Source organism: Equus asinus, chromosome 2, assembly GCF_041296235.1.
Source record: "Equus asinus isolate D_3611 breed Donkey chromosome 2, EquAss-T2T_v2, whole genome shotgun sequence".
In the NCBI taxonomy this organism is placed as follows: Eukaryota; Metazoa; Chordata; class Mammalia; order Perissodactyla; family Equidae; genus Equus; species Equus asinus.
Window position 1 is genome coordinate 135294365 of NC_091791.1, and position 23424 is coordinate 135317788.

At 47.3% G+C, this 23424-nt stretch overlaps 1 protein-coding gene across 7 annotated transcripts in view; it reads left to right on the top strand.

The window, feature by feature from the left end:
* Positions 1–23424, top strand: part of DAPK2 (death associated protein kinase 2) — a 116606-nt gene that overhangs the window by 77302 nt on the left and 15880 nt on the right. For all 7 annotated transcript variants that reach the window (XR_011498959.1, XR_011498968.1, XM_044764756.2 and 4 more), the window contains 5 exons: positions 11774–11903; positions 15978–16026; positions 16834–16860; positions 21588–21740; positions 22783–22828. Coding sequence is in view for 5 of the 7 variants with exons in the window: in XM_044764756.2 (XP_044620691.1) it covers positions 11774–11903; positions 15978–16026; positions 16834–16860; positions 21588–21740; positions 22783–22828 (405 nt within the window). In the remaining 2 variants the exon portion in view is untranslated. The remainder of the gene's footprint in view (positions 1–11773; positions 11904–15977; positions 16027–16833; positions 16861–21587; positions 21741–22782; positions 22829–23424) is intronic.

Here is a 23424-nt window from a genome sequence, read left to right on the forward strand (position 1 = left end):
GCCGTGGAAAGCTTCTCCAATGCCTTTCATTATGAAAACATTTCAAAACATTTGAAGAAATTGAAAGAAGAATACAATAGACACCATTACACCCTCCCCTGAGATTCAACATTGGCCACATTTGCTTCACCTCTTTCTCTTTAAAAAAAAAGAAAAAAAAATTTATATTTATATAGAAAACATTATATGTATATAATGCTTTTTATATTTTATAAATATATAAACTTATAAAAATATTATATATATATTATTTATATTATATATACACACTGACACATACACATATGTATGTATATATATGATTTTTTAAATTTTTGGTATAATTTGAAAGAAAATTGTAGCCATCCTGACACTTCACTTTTAACACTGCAGTGTGCATCTCCCAAGATTAAGGTCTGTCTCCTAGTGACCCACAATACCATTATCACACTTAAGAAAATTAACAATCATTTATTGAAGACTTTTAATTGGTGGAGAAATATGATTCTATTTCTGTTTTAGAAAGAATGTTCTCCTGTCAGGGGAGAAAGGATGGAGGGGAAGACAAGGCCAGTTGGAGGTTATGATAGGAATATGGGAAAGAGATGAACCAAAGGTACGCCATAAACATTTTTTAAAGGAAATGGATGGTCTTTTTTGCTATCATAAAAAGTAGTAACTCATAGAAAATACAGAAACATACGAAGAAGTTATCCACAGACTCTCCCCTCCAAAGCAACCATGATTAACATTTGGTGTATTTTCTCCAGCTTTTTGTGAACAGGTTTGTGTGCATGTGTGTTAAGATACTTATAAGTATTGCTTTTACAATTTTCTTCTTTCACTTTCCATTCTAACCCAAGCACCCCACATGTGCTTGGAAGTGTTTTACTTTGCTGTATAATCTTTTATACAAGTCTTTCCTGATTTCCTTCCCCTCCCGATGTGTTCTGAGGGGTGGCCTCTTGTTTCCTGCTCCTCACATCCAAAGCTCAGCTTGTACCCCAGCCCCAGAGTGTACCCCATGAGCCCTTCATCTCAGTCCCAGGCATCAGATTGAGCCTGGAGCCCTATTTTGTGTGCTGGCTGCTTTAGCAACTACTACAAGGCCACTCTAGGGTAACCCGAGGAGAAGCGAACTGAGGACACTGAACTCCTAAATGTGGCAAAAATTAAACTATGGAGAGCCATTATTAAAAGAGTTCTATAGATGTAATATAGATGCTTTGAAGTGGGGAGCATTAAACCAACCAGCTTATTCGTACAAGGTACAGCAGGAGGCCACATGGCAAAGTGGAAAGACAAGAGGAATAGGGGTTGAGCCTGCATTTGAGTCTCACCTCTGCTGTGTCATGTTGGGGAAGTCGCATCTCTGACCTTTCCTGACCTTGAAAGTGGAGATAATATTACCTTTCCTTCCTGTCCCATAGGAGCGAGTAAGGGACCAGGGAGATGTCAGTGTTTATGAAAGGGCCCTGCAACCTAAACTCTGTACAAGTGCTGGTTATGAATTTTAACTAGCCTTCCCATTAGGCCACATTTCTCCCTCTTCCTCTCTTTCCTCCAAAGGGATTCAGAGAAGGAAGTGGGCATGGAACCACCCAAAGAGGGAATAAGGTGGTGCTTTCCAGCTAGCACATTCCCAGGGTGGCAGGACACTGTGTGGGACTGATAGGGATTGGAGTGGATGTCATGATTCCCGTTTTACAGATGAGGAAACTGAGACAAAAATGCAGTGTCCTCCTCCTGTTTTGTCCTTATTGCCTGTGCCATCACTGTTGGGTGTTCAGAGGCCTCTTGCTGCTTCCAGATGCCCACAGCCCTCCACTCTGGACCCCTGCCCAGGCCTGAAGTACCTCTCAAGTTCCGTTCACAGCTCCATGGTCAGCCCTCCCACTGTAGCTAATCTCAGTAGGAGAGAAAGATTCTGATTCTGGGAACAGTGAAGGGTGGTAGAAAGAGCAGGTATCTTGGCACTAAGAAGACCTGGGCTCAAACCTGGCTCCACCATTTATTAGTTGTGTGGCGTAGCCTTGAGTAAGTTACTTAACTTCTTTGTTCCTCAGTTTCTCATCTGGAAAACGCAGACAGTAACCTACTTTACTGAGGTTCTGTGCGGTGGTATTCTGGTAACAGCCAGATCTCTGGGAAACAAACGTATGTATACGCATACACACACACATGAAATTTATTATAAATTTTACCAATATAAAGGTTTGTAACATACAATTTACAAATAATAAAATATATAATACTTTCTTTTTATAATAAATTCCATAGAGTCGATTGATTCTTGTAGAACACTTTCCTTGATTTTTGCTAAACTCTTATATCAATAGCCAGCCTATGGATGCAGTTGACAAGTGAGTGTAGTTCCAACAAGAATGGTGGTTGATATTTTTGTCTATGTTAACACGTAAGGTGAAAATGAAACAATGAAGACGTGTGTTGGAACTTTACTTGTTTTTAATGACATGAGCGACTTCTTTGCTGAATTGGATAATAGTTTCTGAATATTGAAAAAATATCTCCTCATTTTTCTGTGCTATTCACAAAATAACAGCTACAGATATGTCCCCCTTTTAAGTTTAATCTGTGTCATTAAGTGATCTTCTCCAGCACTCCTGAAGTCTAGAATCAAGAAGACAGGAAATCAAGTCCTGATTTGTAGTGTCTGCTAGTTTCCGTGGAGTCAGTACACCCACTGTGGCCAGTTTCAAGGTACCAACAAGATATCAGTGACTTGAGCTGGGAAGAGGGGTGGCACACCATTATGTAGTATTTCCCCGATACAGAGATAAAAGGCAGAAATAACCTCAAGAGCATAGAAAATACTAAGTTTATATAATTTAATTTTAATATTAAAGTAATATTGCTAGATAGTTCTGTTTAACAACTGGCTCACAAAATTCCTGCAAATTTAACCATCGGCTCTCATGAGCCGGTAGGCACCAGCTCTAGCACCCCCTGGTTCTCTGAGACCCTGTAGGGGAGAGCATTTTGTGAACAGGCTGGTGCTCCACGCAGGCTGATTGTTGTGGTGGCAGCAGTGGTGTAAGGATAATAGTGGCAGCCAGCGTTTACTGAGCACCAGCGAACGTGCAGGCTCTTCTCCGAGTGCTCTGCATGTATTTACTTATTTTAGCCACACAACCACCCTGTGAGGGAGGTTCCCTGGTCATGCCGGTTTCATAGAAAAGGGAGGTTGCTCGAGGGCTCCTGGGGCTTCATCGTGCCTCCTCAGAACCCCTTACCTGATTAATATCCCCATTTTGCAGAGGAGGGGCCAAGGCTCAGAGAGGTGAGTGACTTGCCAAGGTCACACAGCTAGCACAGGGCAGAAGTGAGATTCCAATTGGGGTCTGTCTGTTGACAGGGCCCTCTTTAGCACTGGTTTCCCAAACACTGGGCACTGTCTTGACTTTGACTTCCTTGGGGGGCTTGCTTTACAAAACTGATTCTGTAACTTCACTCCTGGTGGGCTGACTTAGTTGGTTTGGTATTTTTAACACAGTCCCCAGGGGACTCCAATGGGCAGTGAGGTCAGATGAGGGCCCCTAAAGCACAGCTTGGGGCTCAGAATGCCCAGATCCAGGCCCACGTTCCTCACTGGTTAGATGGGGATACTGGCTATTCATAGCTTGATGGCTGTGAGGATCTGATAAGGTGATGTTCCAGGAAAGCCCACGGCAAATGCTAGTTGTTGTGTGGCAAAGGCCATAACACCAGCATTGCTGATTGGCCCAAGTCCAAAAGCCAGTGGTCCTGGAATGGCCTTGAAAGTGAATTTTTATTTCCCTCCCTCTACCCTACAAGAGCTTAGAGACAGTAGGTAGTGGTTTTCTCTCCTGCTTTATCAGGCAGAGCAGTGGGGGCTCAGAGCCATGCAGCAGCATCTCCCAGAGGAGGAGTCATGAGTGAGTGGCTAGAGGCTGTGGTTTAACAAATCCAGTGCAACTGAGTTGGGGTGCTTCCCTAAGCCACAGGTGTGAGTCTTCTGGGAAAAAGATGGAGCTGGGGTTGATGAGGCACCAGAGCTGAGAGGGAAATGCCCACTTTGCCAGCCAGCAGGGGTGATCCCAGCGGGCACCCTTGCATCAACTAGAGGAAGGGAGGCAGCATGGGAGAGGGGAGAGCACACAGGATTTGGAGTCAGCCTAAGCTTGAATCTCAGCTCCACTAGTTATCAGCTGGGGCACTTTGGGCAGGCACTTAACCTCTCTGAGCCTTGGTGTCTTCATCTGTAAAATGGGATGATGAGAGTACCTGCCTCAGAGAGTGAGACTCAAATAAGATGGGTGCAAATGCTTTGTAAACTAAGTGCTCTAGGTTTTGCTATATGTGAAACCCTGGGCTGTACACTGTGAGGAACACAGGAAGGGTGTGGGAAGCAGACCCCGCTCTGAGCAAGTGTGCAGTCTAGTGGGGGAGGCAAGGCTAATGCACAGAGCTCTTGGCAGTGGCTGGTACTATAGGTCGAAATTGCTGCATGAGTGTGGATCCAGGAGAGGGAAGGAGCACTGACGGGTCTGGGTGTTCGGATGAAGCTTCTAGGAGGAGGTAGAATTTTGGCTGGGCCTGGAAGGACGAGCTGGAGCTCAATGGGCAGATGCTAAAGACTCTCATTCTGGGAAAGAGAGATACGATCAAGGAAATAATCACAGAGATGATGATTATGGCTACAGTCCCCTTTATCTGCCTTGTTTGAGACTCTTAGTATTGCTTCTTGAAGTGGATTTTGACCTGAGGCTGACAGAGGCTAAGTAACTTGCCCAGTGTCAGACTGCTGGTAAATGGCAAAATTGGGATTCAAACTCAGGTTGTCAGGCTCTTAGCCATTATCTATCTTGATTCCCTAAAAGCAGAATGTGCGGGAGATGCATCTGTGATTGCATTGGCTCATTCATTCATTTATCCAGTACACAGTTCCTGAATACCTAATGCAAGGCCAGCCACTCTTGGGTGCTAGGGATGGAAATGGCAGGCAAGGCCCCTGTCCTCTCTCAGAGGGCTTCCTCCCTTTTGGGGCTTGTCCTCTCTCGTGGGGGTTCAGTATAGTGGGAAGAGGACACGTAAGAAAGTAATTTTAGTAATTATAGGCAGTTGGTTCTTTGCCAGAGGAGTGTCAGGGTACCATGCAGGCCCTTGGGTGGAAACAACTAGCTGCGTGTGTTGGAGGGGAGGGGGTCACAGAAGACGTTCCAGTGTGGAAGTGTTTGAGCTGGGTGGTGAGGCGGGAGAAGCAACTTGTCAGGAAGGCAGTCCAGCAGAGTGAACTGCAGGTTGGGCTGGGGATGAGGAGGGGGTCAGCTGGGATGTAGCAGAATGTGAGCTGGCCGGAGGTGGAAGGGTCTTGAATGCCAGATGGAGATGGGCATGGGGCATGGGCCACACTGGGGGCTGGTGGAGAGGGACTGCCTGTGTTCTCTCCACAATGTGCCAGGGGGAGAGTTTGCTGCAGCACTGTGGAAACCTACCCACAGAGGCCTGGCAGCAAGTGGCCTTGCTTTCTCAGGTTGCCAGGCACTTCCTGAATAATCTGGGGCTGAGCTTGACATTTCCAGTGAAGGTTTGTAAGCAGCTTCCTTGTCCCCATAGCGCAGACCTGTCGGGCCCCCTGCTTTGCTGAGCTGAGCAGCCTCACCTGGTGACAGGCAGGCCATGTGAGCACCTGGAGAGGGCACTGGACTGGGCGTCAGCAGACTTGGGCTCTGCTCCTTGTTCAGTGACCTTGGCAGTTCCTTGACCTCTCTGGGCTGCTCTGCAACATGAAGGGACTATATATCTCTGAGGTCCCTTGCAGCCCCAACATTGTGAGTCTGGAGGTGAAATGGGGCTGGAGGAGGGAAGCAGAACATGCGTGGAGGAGGAGGAGGGCCTGTGAAGGGCACACTCTTCATTTGTGCGCAGGTGATTCAGCAGAGATTCGGTGAAGTTCCCAGGGATGACTGTTGTCAGTGCTGCATCCCACAAAGGAGAGAACAAACGTAGCCACTGTGTTCTGAAATCTCACTGGGCACTGCTCCTTACGCGGACCATTTCTCTGAATCCTCGGAAAAACTCTATGCCCTGGTAGGTGTTGTCCCATTTTACAGATGGGAAACCAAGGCTCCAAGAGGTCCAATGACTTTGCCCAGGTTTCGCTGTGAGTGGTGGAGGTGGGATTTGAACCCACACCTGCCTGACTCTAAGCTCTGGTCTTTTGCACCTTACCTCGTAGCACCCTGAGGCTGCCTTCATCCTTCAGGGGCTCCTAGACATTCTGTACTGGGCGAGTGGAGATCACCTGACATGGGTCCCGCCTGGAGGACCAGCTTCCAGTTGGCACCATAGCAGGCACCTCTGGCCGGATCCACTGGGGTGCTAAGGGGCACGTTGGCCACTCCCACAGCTACCTGCCTGGTGGGCTGAGCTGGGTGGGTTTGTTTTGACAGGTGGGGCAGTTCCACCTCCTGTTGGGCTGGGCAGTGACGGCACCTATAGGAATGTGATCCTCCCTCCAGCTGGCTTTGGAGGTGATGTCAGGTGTGTGGTTGAAGTAAATAAAGCTGGAGGAGGAGGACAGGAGCGAGGGAGTATGGATAGGATCATACTAACCCAGAGGCCAGTCTGGCTTGGACCCAGCGGCCTGTGGTCGCAGCAGCCTGTTCTTCCTTCCTGACCTGTGGGGCCGGGAGACCTGAGTCTTGGCATGTCCTGCCTTGAGGCTGAGAGCAGTGGGAATTTGCCCAGCCAGCTTGGGAGGTTGTGCCATCTTGCAGTTGCAGAGCCTAGAGCCCAAAGGGGCTTTGGGTATCTTCCAGTGTCTATTTTAGAGTTGGGGGGCTGAGGCCCAGAGACAGGAGGTGGCCTGCTTAAACTCACACAGCCTTGGGTGGTGGAGCTGAAACTGGAGTTTCCCAATACTCATGCCTGGGCTTTTTTCCACCACCCTACCCTGTTTGGGGAGGGGGAAAGCAGAGAAGCTTAGACCAAGCCCTTGAGGAACTGCTGCTTTGCTGGCCTTCAGGCTACCCTTGGGGACCCTCCCGCAGTCCCTTTTCCCTCTTGGCTGAGCCCTGTGATAGCCCTGTGGGGAGGAGTGCACTCGGGCGCCCCTAGTGGTGGTGGAAGGGCCGCTGGCCCCCAGTTCTTTCAATTCATGTCAGCAAAGTTTAATGAAACATGCAGGATGCAAGACACCACAGGGGATGCCAGGAACCTTAAAACCCATCTGAATTTTCCCAGGGGCGCCACCACCCAGGAAGGCAGCATCACAGACTGAGAGACAGCGTTTATCCAGGACCACGGACTCTTAAGCATTGTCAGCGCTGAGGGGGTTAAGCACAAGGTCAGGGCCTGCTTCATTGAAAAGTAAGAGAGTAAAAGGAGGCAGGGATGGGGGATCGGCTCTGAAAGTGTGAAGACGAGTAAGAAGGGCATTGTAGGCAAGGGGAAGAGCTGGAGCAAAGGATGGAATTGAGTCATCATTCTGGGTATGGTGATACCCACCTGAGGGGATATGGGGTAGGTGCAGGCAGGTGCTGGGTGATGAAGCTGGAAAGGTAGCACAGGGCTGCCTGATATATCAGGCAGGGCATTTGGGCTTTCTCTAATGGTCAGTAGGACCACTGAAGATCTTTAATCAAACCAGGTGATGTGGAGGAGAGAGCAGGAGCTGGATTGCCCAGGAAGCTCATCTTGACTCTGCCATTACGAGCTATTGGACCTTGGGCAAATGCTTTATGTCTCTGAGCCCCTGTTCCCCTGCCTGTGAAATGGGAATGATAACAGCACCTACCACTCAGGGTAGCTGCAAGGACGACATAGAGCACTCGTGCGCTGCTTGCCTTGGTAGATGTTTGGTAAATGTCAGTCCCTGCCCTGCCTCCTGGGTACATCAGGCTTTTAGTGGAGGCTGGTATAGCAAGAGGGAAGCCTTTCTGAAAGCAAGAGGAGCTGCAGATATGGGGTCCGAATCTCCTGACCAGCCTGGAATCACCTTAGTGGCCTGGGAAGGAAGCAGGAAACATTAGTGGCAAGGAGCCCATGACATCTGTTCACTCTCTTTCAGGGCAGGTCTGAGCCTGAAGGAGCATCTGGTAGAAATGGCTCAAGGCGTGAGTTGTGAGGTGCGGACAAGAACCCAGGTCCTGACCACCCAGCAGACCATTCCTGCTGCCGCATGGCCACTTCCCAGCCTGAAACCCCCAGGCCATATCACTTTATCCACACCCACCTTGGGACTGTCTTTGCCAGGACCTCTGTCTTCTCACTGAAATGAAGAGAGTCTATCCCAGGAGGTCCTGAGACTCCTTTCTGAGCCTCTGAACACAGCATCAGGGCCAGGCCAGGGGCGGGGCTTGGGGCCGCTCACCTGGATGAAAGCATCACTGGCAGAAAAGGCAGCCAGAGATGGGCAGCAGGTGCCAGAGCAGGAAAATAGCAAGGGTGCTCCAGGTTGCCAGACCCACATGGCATTCCCGCTTCTCCCTGTGATAGATTCCCAGAACCCCTGAGAAGTAGGGAAGGGGTATCATTTAGTCTAGTGTTCAGGGGCACAAGCTTTGGAGTCTGACAGATAGAGGTTAAAATCCCAGTGTCCATGAGCCAGTATTTCAGTCTTAGCTTCCCTTTCTGAAAAAGAGGAATGATAACCCCCACCACATCAGGTAGTTGAGAGGGCTCAGTGAGGTAGAAAGTATGTCATGTGCTTGGTGAGCACATTGCAGGGGCTTACCAAATGGCTCCTGTCCTTGCTCAGGGAATATTTATTGAGCACCTGGTGGATGCCTGGCTCTATACCGAGCTTGGGGAGATGAGAGAAACAGAACCCTCAAGAAGTTCATAGCCCATTGCAGGAGACGGATAAACAAGCCACCACCCTAAGACAGTGGAAGAAGCACAGAGTGTTATGGGAACTGGGGAGGTGGTGTGTGTGTGTGTGTGTGTGAAGACTTTCTGGAGGAGGTAGTATTTTACTGAAATGTGGATGGAATTAGCCAGATTTAGGGTAGGGACTGTGCAGGGACAGTGTTCCAAGCAGGGGAAAGGTCACCTGCTGTGTGTTAGGTTCTTGAGGTGGGGTCTGGGGACAGGTGGGACTCAGGGGAGAAAACATGGCTTTGCCCTGAGCTGCTCACAAGCCAGTGGAGAGGCTATTTCCCCTGGACTGTGGGCCACAGAGGTGAGAGGATGTGAGGCTAGGACCCGTCTCACCTCTCAGGGTGGTGCTACCTGGGAGAATTCAGCCTCCAATTGTTCTTCCTTCCTCCCTGTCATTCCCCACCCCCATCTCCACTGCCCCATAGTCCTGGGGATCATCAGGTCCAGTGTGTCTGCCTCTGTCCACTGCAGCTCCCATCCCCATTCAGCATGTATCATGTTGTGGTGCCTGTACCTCAAACACACTGTGATAGTCAGAAAGACCCGGGCCTGGCCCCTCAGCCCCAGAGACAAGCCTCAGGGCCATTCCCTGGAGGAGAGGACAGTTCCCAGTAAGGTGACTGAAGAATGTGGTGGGATGGAGGGAGGAGAAGATGGTGGGCAGTGGGGAGATGCCTGGGAGATGGTGGGCAGTGGGGAGGGTACAGCTCTCTACATGGGGTGCCAGGACACTTGGGGTCCATGAGCAGCCACTGGAGGGCTGGCTTCGGGGCACTGGAGTGGGGCCCCTACCTGAGTCCTGTCTCTTGACCTCTCCCTGCCCTCCACTCTCCTTGCAGCAGAGCCAAGAATCTGGTCTGCTTTGGGAAAAGACTTTGACACATTTTTCAAAATAAAGCTGAGAGAATTCTCCAGAGGGGAAAAAGAATAAACAAGCTGAAAAACATGCAAAAGGAAATGTATTATTTATTTTTTTAAAAAAGGAGAGGGCCCTCAGCCAGCTCACTTGAGTGTAAGTTTCCAGCCACTGTGACATGAGGTCCCAGAGACTTCAGGGAGCTGGGAAGTTTGGAGTCGGGGCGCCTAGAGTGTCTTCAGTCCAGATCCAGAATCAGTTCCGCTAACAGTTACGGCCGCCCTCAGCCTGGCAGCCTCTGCGCTCTGTGCCTCAGGGGGTGAAGATGCAGACCTGAATCCTCTCTCCAGCTGAGGATCCGCTAGGGGTGCTGGGACAAAGACAGCAAGGACTGTTGGACAAGGGAGAGCATGACAAATGTCATAACGAAAAGGTTCAAATAAGGAGGAAAGGGACTGGGGGAGGGAGAATTCACTTATGGTGGTGGGGGGCTCAGTGCTGGGGAGGGAGAGTTTCAAGGAGTAGATGGGTTGAATTAGACTTTGAAGCCCGGCTAGAATTTTGATGGGCAGAGATTGAGCAGAAGGCTTTCCAGGTAGAGCAAATGATGAGAGCAAAGGTGCAAGGTGGGAAATTCTTCAGCACTTTGAGAAACAGGGATATTCAATTTTCTTAAACATTTGTTTATTTATTCATTCATTCATTTAAAACCACTTTATTGAGATATAAGTCATATACGATACAATTCACCCATTTAAGGTATACAGTTTACAAGGTTGAACAACTAACACCACAATCAATTTTAGAAAATTTTCATCACCCCAAAAAGAAACCCCATGCCCATTATCAGTCACTCCCCATTCCCTCAGTCCTAGGCAGCTACTAATCTACTTTCTGTTTCTATGGATTTGCTTATTCAAGATATTTTTGTGTCAATGGAATCATAAAATACGTGGTCTTTTGTGACTGATGCTTTCACTTAGCATAATGTTTTCAAGGCTCATCCATGCTGTAGTGTGGATCAGTACTTCATTCCTTTTTATTTTTTAATTTGCCTTCATTCATTTTTATGGCTAGATAGTATTCCATTATATGGATGTACCACATTTTGTTTATCTACTCATCAGCTGATGGCTGTTTGTGTTGTTTCCACATTAAGACTATTATGAATATGCTGCTGTGAACATTGGTGTACAAGTGTCTGTGTGGCTGTATGTTTTCAGGACATTCCACTTTGAGTGGAGTGCAGGACAGTCACGGTGGGGAGTGGGAGGAAGGAGGGCGAAGCAGAGGGACCTGCTCACCCACAGTGTACTCTGAGCGGTTGAGCGAGAGTGAGAAAGATGGGCTCAGGATCCTGTTCTAGCCTCACTGGGGCCCTAGGGTGTGTGAGGCCAGGGCAAGTCTGTCCCCCTACCAACACACACCCACATTGTGGTGTCAGTTCTGGGAGCTGCTTGCTGAGCTGGAAATAGCCTGGGCAGCTGGTATTTTCCCTGGAAATCAGGTGCATTTTTTCCTGTGTCCTGCTGGGGGCCAAAATTAGTTAAACACATAGAGAAATGTGAGCTGCATTGTTGGTCTAGAGGAGGGGAGTGTTGTCAACAGGAAGCTGGCTGGCCAGGGGAAAGAGGTGGTCAGGAAGACAAAGGTCAATAAGCCAAGCGTAAGCCGAGACTAAGCTACAACACCCCTGCCCCCATCACACTCACACAGAGGCGGTGGTTTCGTCTACAGAAAATGCTGCAGGTTCTCCCTGGCCCCATTTGACAGATGGGGAAACAGAGGCACTGCAGTAAGGGATCTGCCCGTCAGAGACAGAAAGGGGATTAAAGCCTCCAGTCCTGCTGTAAGCAGCAGGTTTGGTAAAACCCAGGCCTTCCCCTCAGCACTATGCCTGTTTTGAGTTCACAGGAGAAGACCGAGGACACAAAAACAGGACAGAGTTTATACTGTTTTAGTCTCCTAAAAAGGAATGCCAAACCCACCCCAAACCCGAAGCAAAAACACAAAACAAGGCTTTAATTACCATCTTTTCTTTTCTTCCTTTGCTTCTTTTCTTTTGTTCTCCAGCCAGAAAACATTATGTTGTTAGACAAGAATATTCCCATTCCACACATCAAGCTGATTGACTTTGGCCTGGCTCATGAAATAGAAGATGGAGTTGAATTTAAGAACATTTTTGGGACGCCAGAATTTGTTGGTGAGTTTTAGGCCTATTTCTCTCTCAGCTGGGAATCCAGGATCAAAATGTAGAGAAATCCCAGAAGAAATCCTGTGTCTGGGGCTGTGGCCTCTGGGATGAGATGACACCTTGGGGACCTCTAGAAACCTGATGAGTGGGGAAGAAAATGTCTTGCTGGGCCTCTGGGTGTGGGTCCAGTTGCTGGCTTTGAGCGCCCAGTGGGGCAGGGGGAGCACAGGTGGGGCTCAAGGCCTTTGCAGAGTTAAATGCCCCAGAGCTGGCTCCACCTCCTGCTCTTAGATAAGTTTATTGTGAAGATTTAAAATTACCTCGCCCTCTTGCATTCCCATAGACTCAACTTTCTCTGGAGTCCTTTTGATTTCCTGAAAAGGAAAAGGAAAATCATCTGCCAGGTGCCAGATCCACCCACTCACCTCTCCTGTGTGCCTGGCCTTTACTCATGCCCTGAGGCCCAGCTCCAGCAGGGCTCTGGCTACCTCTCTTCTATCTGTTTCTCTCACCCTTGGCCCAGGCCCCAGAAACCCCCTCCCGGGGCTTGGGCTGCAGGTTGGAGGTCACAAAGAAACAGCCTGGCGGAGGGTAAGGAATGAGAGTTGAGAACCCCCTCTCTCTGCTTTGGGAGTTGGGGTGGCCTTGGAAATGGAGGGAAGGCATGGTCTCTTCAAAACCTGGGCGCTGAAACTTCTGACCACAGTCTAATCGAAAAGGAAGACAGAATGTGTCAGATCATCCACCCTGACAGATTTTCAGGCCATACATACCAGCTCTGCAGCCACTATCGAATGGTGCTGAGAGACCCCACAGACCCAGGGCAAAGGAAGCTCTCTGTGTGCCAGGCACTATGCCTGGTGCTCTACAGACATTATCTCAGTTAATCCTCAAATGACCTCATGAAGCAGATATAGTTATTTTCTCTATCAAGTTCTTTGTTCAAGAAAACAACCAGTAGGTGGTGGAGTTGAGATTTGTAAACAGATACATCCAGCAACAAAGCCTGTGCTCTTTCCATTACATGGGGTTTTCTTCCTAAGAAAACCCTGCCCCCCAAGGGGCTTACAGTTTAGTTGTGGAAACAACACATCAAACCACAAAATAAGAGTGCTGGAAGGATCATCTGGTCTAGTTTAACAAATGTGGAATTGGAGGGCTGGGGGATTTTAGTTAAGGTCAACCAGTGGTTATTCTTCACCTACCATATGACAGATATGAGAAGTGTGAGCCGTGTGGTTGGTCTAGAGGAGGGGAGTGTTGTCAACAGGAAGCTGGCTGGTCAGGGGAAAGAGGTGGTCAGGAAGATGACAGTAAGGAGTCACACTCAGAATGACACACCCAAGATCACACAATGAGTTGATGGCAGAGCCACTTGAACCTGGGGTACAAGACAGCTATTCTCACACTTTGTCCCTAGGCAGCACTTGCAGCCCACCATTCACATATGTGGTAAAAATGACTATGTTTGTTTAGTTAAGTTCATACCAAGTGTTAAATAACGATAAATGGTTCAACTAGAAATTCAGAGCAATAATGAAGAGGTGTCACAAGACAGGATGTGATTAATTGTAAAACAGGTGATATAGACAGCTCTGAAAGACTGTTCAAACAAGATACCCACTCTGGCAAAGTCAGTGGGATCAGTCAAGGCCTTGAGTAAGTAAGGGACAAGGGGCTGGTGTTGTGGGTGGGAGAAGTGTCTGAAGAGGGCTGGGAAGGAGCTAGGATAGAGGAGGAGCACATCCAGGTTCAGTCATTGATAGCAGAGGGGTAGGGCCAGAATTAGTGCATCTATCGGGGACAAACCACTGTCCACTCTGGATGGACCAGAGAGTTTCTACCAGACTGGCTGTACGAGTCAGATATTGTTGGGTGGGGCCAGACTGTGGAGGATTTTGCCCAGTGGTATGGTGGTAAATGTCTAACAACCAGGTCTCAAGACAAAATAAAACCCTAATTTATAGTATTCGCCAATTTTAAGCTACCAATATGTTGTCACTGAATTTGGAGTTGGGAAGAGATGCACACAGTTGACTCTCATGAGCCAGTATCACTCACTCCAGTCCAGAATTGCTTTTATTTGCACCTTATATACATAGGGTGACTTCTCTAAGCCTCTGCCCAAATTGTGATGACTTTCTTTACCCAAGACTCCTGAGAAACAGGTTGTAACCACCCTCGCTACTCCCACCATTCCTTTGAAATTTCCTCTTGAGACTCAGGGTTAAAAAGTTAGTGTCAGGTTTCAGGAGCGTGGTGGACCCAGTTTCCAAAAGCCTCTCACTACAAAACTGGATTCCTTTTTGTTTTTAAAAGATTGGCACCTGAGCTAACATCTGTTGCCAATCTTCTTTTTTTTCCTTCTTCTTTTCCCCAAAGCCCCCCAGTACATAGTTGTATGTTCTACTTGTAGGTCCTTCTGGCTGTACTATATGGGACGCCGCCTCAGCATGGCCTGATGAGCAGTGCCATGTCTGTACCCAGGATCCAAACTGGTGAAACCCCGGGCCTCCAAAATGGAGCACGTGAACTTAACCACTTGACCACAGGGCTGACCCCCAAAACTGGATTCTTGAGAAAAATATTCTCGTTAATGCAATTCTGGGCTCGTAGGAAATAAGAGACATCTTTAAAGGTAGTAATTCCTTTAGCATCACCTGTCCCATCCCCAAAAGCCAGTGAAATTAACTTAGAGTTGGAGCTGTGAGGAGCGAAAAAATTCAATAGGAGGACCTCTCCTACAGGCAAGTGCGCATATTGGCATTTCAGTTAGAGACTAGCAAGATTCAGATATTCAAAGACTTAAGATACTGAAATTACCTACCGTTGACTATAAAATAAATGAAATGTATATATATATAAAAAAAGGTAGAATCACAAGAATGAGCAAGCAACAAGAGACTGTCAAAAATGACCAGGCAAATTCTGAAAAGAATCGGATAGAACTTTAAGGAACTCAATAGGGCCAGCCTGGTGGCCTAATGGTTAAGTTCACACACTCCACTTCAGTGGCCCAGGTTTCGCCGGTTCGGATCCCAGGCACAGACCTACACACCACTCAAACCATGCTGTGGTGGCATCCCACATACAAAGTAGAGGAAGATTGGCACAAGTGTTAGCTCAGTGACAATCTTCCTCACCAAAAAAAAAGAGAAAGAAATTCAATATATACTTGTGGAAATTTAAAACTCAATAAATGGGTTAAATAGCAGATTACACACAGCTGAGGAGAGAATTGAATTGGAAGACTAAGCTGAAAAAAATTGTCTAGAGTACCACAGAGTGACAAAGACATAGATACATAAAGAGAGGATAAGCAAAAGAGGGTAAAAAAAGAAAGCCTAAGGTAGGTCTGTTTGGCATCCCAGCAGAGGGAATAGAGATGATAGAGGAGCAATATTTGGCGAGAGTGACTGAGTATTTTCAGAACTTAGGTAAAAACATGCATCCCCAGATGCAGAAAGGATAATGTATATTAAACAGAAAAAAAAATGAATCCACACCTAGACACAATATAGTTAAACTCTAGGGTACAAAGACAAAGAGAAGACCTTAAAAGTAGTCAGAGAGAAAAGATGGAGCAGTTATTATTTAAAAACCCAATAATTAGACTGACATCATACTGCTCAAAACAATAATGGAAGCCAGTGTCCAATAGAATATTATCTTCAAAGAGCTGAGGAGAAATAGTGTGGATTCCTTCTCTGCCCTCTTTTCTTCTTCATCACCCTTCAGCGCTGACCTGACTAGTTTGCGCCAGAGTTTTAAAGCAGGCCTTGTCGCTAGGCCCCATTTCTCCTTCCTGCGTCTCCCTCTCCGTACCCTCCTCTTCCTTTCTCAGCTCTTCCCATGTACTTTCCTTCTTCCTCACTGTCAAGGCCTCTTTGTGAAAGGTTTCTACCGGGATAACAGGGAACTTGCTCAAAATTCTTAGACTTGGATTATCTCCGTCCACTCCTATGATTTTCCTTAGTGGAGACTTAGGATGGAGACATTTGGCTCCAAACTCCGTAAAATTCCCTATAGCCATCTCTTCTCGTCTTCATCCTCCTGCTGACTCTTCGATATGGCTTCTTTCAGCTCCAGAAATTGTGAACTATGAGCCCCTGGGACTGGAGGCTGACATGTGGTAAGTTGTACAGGTCACCCAGGTGGCCTAGGGATCCTTCCAAGGGCAGAAAGCCTCAGACCCTAGCTCTGGCTGACATCCCCCTTGCCCATGAATCCCCTTTCTCCACACTCACCTTTCAGAGCCTGTGGCTGCTCCAGGTTTGCAGGACTTGTGGCCTGGGCAGCGGGGGGCAGCTGGGCCTGGAGTTGAGGCTGGTTAGAACATGGCTGAGGCAGAGGACAAGGGGAGAGGTGAGGCTGGAGGTTCAGGCTCACCCCTGAGGCCTGCCACAGCCATAATAGAGATAATAGTCACACTAGGTCATTCAGTCAGTCTACCAGGGGACCACTGAGAGCCTGTCGTGTTCCAGGCGCCGGGTTGGGTCAGGGGATACCACAGTGGTTGATTCTCTGCGCGGGTAGGACTCATTTCGTTTGGACAGTGCTTTACAGTTGGCCGAGCACTTTGATTACTTGGTTTTCTAAAATCCTCCCAGCAGTTGTCTGAGGTAGTTATCATTCTCCTCATTTTATGAGGAGAAAGAGGCTCAGAGGGATGAAGGACTTGCCCCAATCACAGCCTGCAAGTGCAGGAGTCTGAGCTTGAACTTGGGTCCTCAGACTCAATGTCCAGAGCCCAATGACCCCAAACACGTCCCAGGCTGCTGCTGAAGAGTGGACGGAGAGAGGCATGGGGCTTAAAATCGCATCCAGAGGTCACCGTAGAGGGGCAAGTGACCACTTCCCCTGAGAACCACGCGAGGAGGCCGTTGCCAGTCTGTGATTAGAGCCAGGAACCCTGACTTGACTGTTCTTTGTTTTGCAGGAGCATAGGCGTCATCACCTACATCCTGTGAGTATCCCTGATCCCGGGGCCCAGACCCACTTAGATCTAGGGAAACCGGGAGGAATGAGAGAGAGGCAGGCAGACAGACAGACAGACTGACATTTACTGATTTTACTGATTTGCTCATTTACTATGAGCCAAATGCATTCAATCCACACAGCAAACCTGAAGTTAAGCGCTCCTAGCACCATTTCATACTTGTGACCCTGGGGTTGAGGTTGAGCAGGAACCCAGGGGAGAAGCCTGTGGCCCTCCATCTGTGCGGCCTGTGTCTGCATCCCCGCCCTGGCCAGGGACCCACCCCTCAGCCTCACCCAGGCTGAGGCTTCCTATGAGAATGTCCATTTTCACTCGGAAGGCTTGAGACAGCTCTCCAGCTGCCGTGCCTTCCCTGATCCTGCTTCTTCCTTCTCTCTCTTTCTCCCTCCCTTTCCCCAGCTCTTTCATTCTCTCCTCCTTTTTGCCTGGAGTCTCTCTTTCCTGTCCCTGAAGTATTAAGTTGCTTAAGCAGAGATTTCCTGTGTAGCCCCGTGTGTAGTAGATCTGTCACTTTCCATCTCTTTGGTCTTGGGCAGATACTTAACCTCTCAGCCTGTTTTTCTCATCAGAAAATTAGGAATTGCAAACTTCCCGCTACAGGTGCATTGTGAGGGTTAAATAAGCCGACATGTGTAAGTTTCCCAGCGCTGCTCTGGCACATAAGACATGGCTGATTAATAGGTGTTTATTCCATCATTGCTTCCCAACCATTGTCCCTTCACAGCACATCTGGAAAATCCTGTGGGTTTTTTTTTAAATTGAGGTCATATTGGCTTATAACGTTGTGTAACTTCAGGTGTACTTTATTATATATCAGTTTCTGTATAGACTGCATTGTGCTCACCACCGTTTTTATCCATCACCATACGTATGTGCCCCTTTACCCTTTTTGCTCTCCCCCTACCCCCTTCCCCTCTGGTAACTGCTAATCTGGGCTCCTTATCCTTGTGTGTTTATCTTCCACGTGAGTGAAATCTTATGGTGTTTGTCTCTCCCTGTCCGGCTTATTTCCGTAGCATAATACCCTCAAAGTCCATCCATGTAGTCACGAATGGCACAATTTTGTCTTTTTTTATGGCTGAGTAGTAGTATTCTGTTGTATATATATATACCACATCTTCTTTATCCAATCATCCGTCGATGGGCACTTGCGTTGCTTCTACGTCTTGGCTGTTGTGAATAACGCTGCAGTGAACATAAGGGTGCATAAATCTCTTTGAATTGTTGATTTTGTGTTTTTTGGATAAATATCAGTAGTGGGATAGTTGGATCATATGGTATTTCTATTTTTAACTTTTTGAGAAATGTCCATACTGTTTTCCATGGTGGCTGCGCCAGTTTGCATTCCCACCAGCTGTGTATGAGGGTTCCCTTTTTTCCACATCCTCTCCAACATTTGTTATTTCTTGGCTTGTTAATTATAGCTGTTCTGACAGGTGTAAGGTGATATCTCATTGTAGTTTTGATTTGCATTTCCCTCATGATTAGTGATGTTGAACATCTTTTTATGTGCCTGTTGACCATCTGTATATCTTCTTCGGAAAAATGTCTATTCATATCTTCTGTCCATTTTTTGATCGGCTTGTTTGTCTTTTTGTTGTTGAGTTGTATGAGTTCTTTATATATTTTGGAAATTAACCCCTTGTTGGATGTATGATTTATAAATATTTTCTCCCAGTTCATGGGTTGTCTTTTTGTTTTGTTCATGGTTTCCTTTGCCTTGAAGAAGCATTTTAGTCTGTTGTAGTTCCATTTGTTTATTTTTTCTTTTGTTTCCCTTGTCTGAGTAGGCATGGTATTCAAAAAGATACTGCTGGGGCCAGCCCAGTGGCGCAGCAGTTAAGTTTGCACATTCCGCTTCTCAGTGGCCCCGGGGTTCACTGGTTCAGATCTCGGGTGTGGATATGGCACTGCTTGGCTAAAGCCATGCTGTGGTAGGGATCCCATATATAAAGTAGATGGAAGATGGGCATGGATGTTAGCTCAGGGCCAGTCTTCCTGAGCAAAAAGAAGAGGATTGGCAGCAGTTAGCTCAGGGCTAATCTTCCTCAAAAAAATAACAAAATAAAGTAAAATAAAAAAGGTACTGCTAAGACCAATGCCAAGGAGTGTACTGCCTATATTTTCTTCTAGGAGTTTTATGGTTTCAGGTCTTACATTCAAGCCTTTAATCCACTTTGAGTTAATTTTTGTGTATGGTGTAAGACAATGGTCTGCTTTCATTCTTTTGCATGTCCAGTTTTCCCAGCACCATTTATTGAAGAGATTTTCCTTTTTCCATGGTATGTTCTTGGCTCCTTTGTCAAAGATTGGCTATCTGTAGACGTGTGGTTTTATTTCTGGGCTTTCAACTCCATTCCATTGATCTATGTGTCTGTTTTTGTGCCAGTACCATCCTGTTTTGATTACTATAGCTTTATAGTATATTTTGAAGTCAGGGAGTGTGATACATCCTGTTTTGTTCTTCTTTCTCAGGATTGCTTTGGCTATTCGGGGTCTTTTGTTGTTCTACATAAATTTTAGGATTCTTTGTTCTATTTCTGTGAAGACTGTCATTGGGATTTGGGTTGGGATTGCATTGAATCTGTAGATTGCTTTAGGTAATATGGACATTTTAACTATATTTATGCTTCCAATCCATGAGCATGGAATATCTTTCCATTTCTTTATGTCATCATTGATTTCTTTTGTAATGTCTTATACTTTTCATTGTATAGGTTCTTTACCCCCTTGGTTAAATTTATTCCTAGATATTTTATTCTTTTTGTTGTGATTGTAAGTGGGATTGTACTCTTGACTTCTCTGGAACATGCTGTTTTTATGGCAAACTGGGTAAGAGTCAGCCCATAGTCAGAGGGGACAGGGGACACCAGAGCTCAACAGCTAAGGGGATCATTCTCTCAACACCACATAAACCAGTTCTCTGCGTCTTCCAGCAGCACTTGGACTGGGAGCTCTGTATGATGTGGTGGACCCCCTGCACTGCAGCAGAGGGTCTCAACCCTGGCTGCTCATTAGACCTTTTAATACCCATCATGCCCCAGGCCCCACCCCAGATCTATTAAGTCAGATCTTTGAAACCTTGATTTCTTCAGAACTCTGGTTTCCATACTGAAATACTAAGGAATTCCAGTGTTTACAGGACATGTAGCCTTCTTGTAGCTCATTGAATTCCACACAGTTTATTGACTGCCTGCTTCATGGTGGGCACTGTGCCATGCACTTGGAATACTGACATGAGGATACAGTCTGCCCTGCTTGCCTGTGTCGGAGGGAGACAGGTAACTGTCACCTGGTGGGACCAAGGTTATGCTAGAGGTTATGCTGGAACAGATGGGAGAGCCACTGGTTTGCTGGGGCTGCAGAAGTTTAAGAAGAGAGAGATTTGAACTGGGGTATACAGAATGACGTTAATACTCCAGGTGGAAAAGGAGGGAAGAGCTGTCCTGCTGAGGAAAGGAAAAGTGAGTGTGTTTAGTATGGTGAAATGTACTGAGCATGTGGTAGGGACCAACTTCTGATGCCTTGCTTGGGAGTTTAGATGTGATCCTATAGAAAATTAGGAGTGGTAGAAGGTTCTTCTATAATAATGACAATGACAATAATAATGGCCATCAATTCCAGAGCTCTTAGTATGGAGCAGGGTTGCATGGAACATTTTTTATATATTTATTCTTCATAACAATCATATGAGGTGGAGACTTTTATTTTCTTAATTTTACAGATGAGGAAACTGAAGCTCCGCTTGGGTAACTTACCCAGGTTCACACATGAGTGGCAGAGCTGGGATTCAAACCCAGGATTGAAATATCAAATTTCTCCCAGTGCACCTTGCTGCTACCATGCTAAGACAGCATCAGTGGAGATAGGGATGACCTTTAAGAGATATTTCGTAAATGAAACCAATAAGAATTTTTGGCCAGTTAGATGTGAGGGAATGGAAGGAAGAGTCAGAGGTGGTGGCTGTGTTTCTAGCTTGGGTACATTTGTGAAGTGACATTAATCAAGGCAGGGAGTACATGGAGGGAAGTTTGGGCCCAATGACTTCTGGGACAGTGGCTCATCTGGGAAGAGGTATCACATAAGCAACTGGAATTTGAGTCAGGAGACAGTGGATTCGGGAGTCACTATTTGATGACACATCCTTGACAAACCCTGCAGGGGAACCTCAGACGCTCGTCCGGTCCCTAGTTGCCATCCACTTCCACAGTTCTCAGGCTTTGCTCACGCTGCTCCACTAGCCTAGAAGACCTTCCATCTTCTTCTCTGACTGGTGACAAACCTCTTCATTCTTCAAGACACAACTGATGTAAATGTCAACTCTCCCAGGAAGCCTGCACAGGACCTCCCCTCTATCCTGTTCTGCCCCAGCCCTCTTTCTGGCCTTCTGTTATATTCTGCCCTGCTTTGCTGGGGATTATGAATAGCCATGCCCCTGTGTCTCTCTCCCCTCTTTTTTGAGTCCCCTGAAGATACAGTTTCTCTCTGTCCTACTCCTACTAAGTACTGGGAGCTCCATAAAGTGTATTGAATTGGACCCAGTAGAAAAGGCTGCTGACTGGCTGCCCAGAGGGGCCAGGCACTGTTGCTAGGAGCCTCCCATCCCCATGCAACAGTACGAGTTAGGGGTCCCTGAGTGCATCTCCCCATTCCATCTACCTTCCTACCTTCACATGTTCCCTCTTTGTACTCAGCCTGAGTGGAGCGTCCCCTTTCCTGGGAGACACGAAGCAGGAAACACTGGCAAATATCACAGCAGTGAGTTACAACTTTGATGACGAATTCTTCAGCCAGACCAGCGAGCTGGCCAAGGACTTCATTCGGAAGCTTCTAGTTAAAGAGACCCGGTAAGAGGACAGAGAAAGGCACTGGCTTCTCAGGTACTGACCTCCTCCTATTGCCTCTCCCAAAGACTTGTCAGTCTGTCCCCACTTTGCGCGGGCTGTCATCCACTCTATTGTGGTCTAATCTGGGCAGGTGCTGAGAAGTGTGGACCAGCTAAGACTTGGCATTTGTCTTGTTTGCTCAAGTCTTTCTGCTTTCTTTTCCTACTGAAATGCAAATAACTCTGTGTGTGTACGTGTGTGTGTGTGTGTGTGTGTGTTTAGAAGTCAGCTTGGGTTTCTCTAGGGCTCATTATCTTTTGCAGTGTCTCCCAAAGGCACCTAGAACTAGAATTTTTAAAAGGCAGCATTTTCAAGCCAATTCAGCTGGGAGAAAGGGGAGGCAGGCTCAGAGGGGTCATTAAGAGAGAGGATAGGAGACATACTAATCCTACCCCTTCTTTAGGGCCAATCGGGAGCCCTGCAGCTATGGGCTCAAAGCAGGAGATAGGCTAGGGGTTGTAGGGTGCTGGGTGCCCAGAGAATGGCCTAGATGGGGCAGGGGGAAGGTCCACACACTCTAGAAGGCCGTGTCCTCTTAGTCCCGCAGACTTCAGAGAAGTCTAGAGTGGGGTCTTCTAAAGTGCAGGGGCCGGAATTCCCTGTCTAAGGGCGGTGCTAGGTGGGATCATCCTACTGGGAACAGAGCAGGGAAGGGCAGAGAAGGGATCTAGGAGACAAATAGAAAAACAGAGACCAAAGGTTTGGCAATGCAGAGCTGGAAGCTCGAATGAGCACTTAGGACTCTCCTATGGCGTTAAACCCTTCAACTTTGGGACCAAGGACGAGGGTTTATGTAATGTCAATCTATTGAGGTCTGCCTGGACCACTTTCTCTGGAGTGTAGGGAATTCAGCCAGTTCCTCATCCATCTTGGTATCCCCCATTATTCTGGTGATGGCAGTAGTCAAAAAATGCCAAAATGCAGTTCTAAAAAGAATAAGAGTAGAGACTGTCGCTCTCAGCTTCTGTCCTCATGGATCACTGTTTTCTCATCTTCATTGCAGGAAACGGCTCACAATTGAAGAGGCTCTCAGACACCCCTGGATCACGGTAAGGACAGTGATGAGTTCTAGTGAGCAGGCAGGTCCCTGCTGTGTTGCCAGGGCTGGCTAGAGTGGCCGGATGCAGAGGGCCCATGGAAAGGCGTTTGCTTGAAACACTGATCCTCGGGCACAGCTGAAAGCTGGTCGGGGGCTCCGCAGGGTCTGGGCTTGTTCAAATAGGTTTATAGGTTTAAGTTTATGTTTTACAGGTTGAGGTGACTTATGAAATGAAACCCTCACAAACCTCAGTCGAAACCCTTTTTCTTTGAGGCCATCTTGCAAAGTGTTCTTTGTCAGAGGACATGTCACCATCATTCTCAAGCAGAAATCAGGACTCCCCAGTTGTAGAGAGAGATCGATGACAATTAAAAACCACAACTTGTAACCAGGGCTCCTTCTTTCTGATTTTGGAGCTCTGAGTAAAAGATGACAGTCAAACCAGTCACCCAGCTTCCTCAGGCACCTGGAGACCTCAGGGACTAGGGCTCTGCGATGGAGCCTGGTGGGGAAGAGAGGCAGCTGCTCTCAGGGCAGTTTCAATCCCTCTGGGGAGGGTGGAGGCGCGAAGGTGAATCCCTGCCTAACCCACTTTGTAATCGGGCT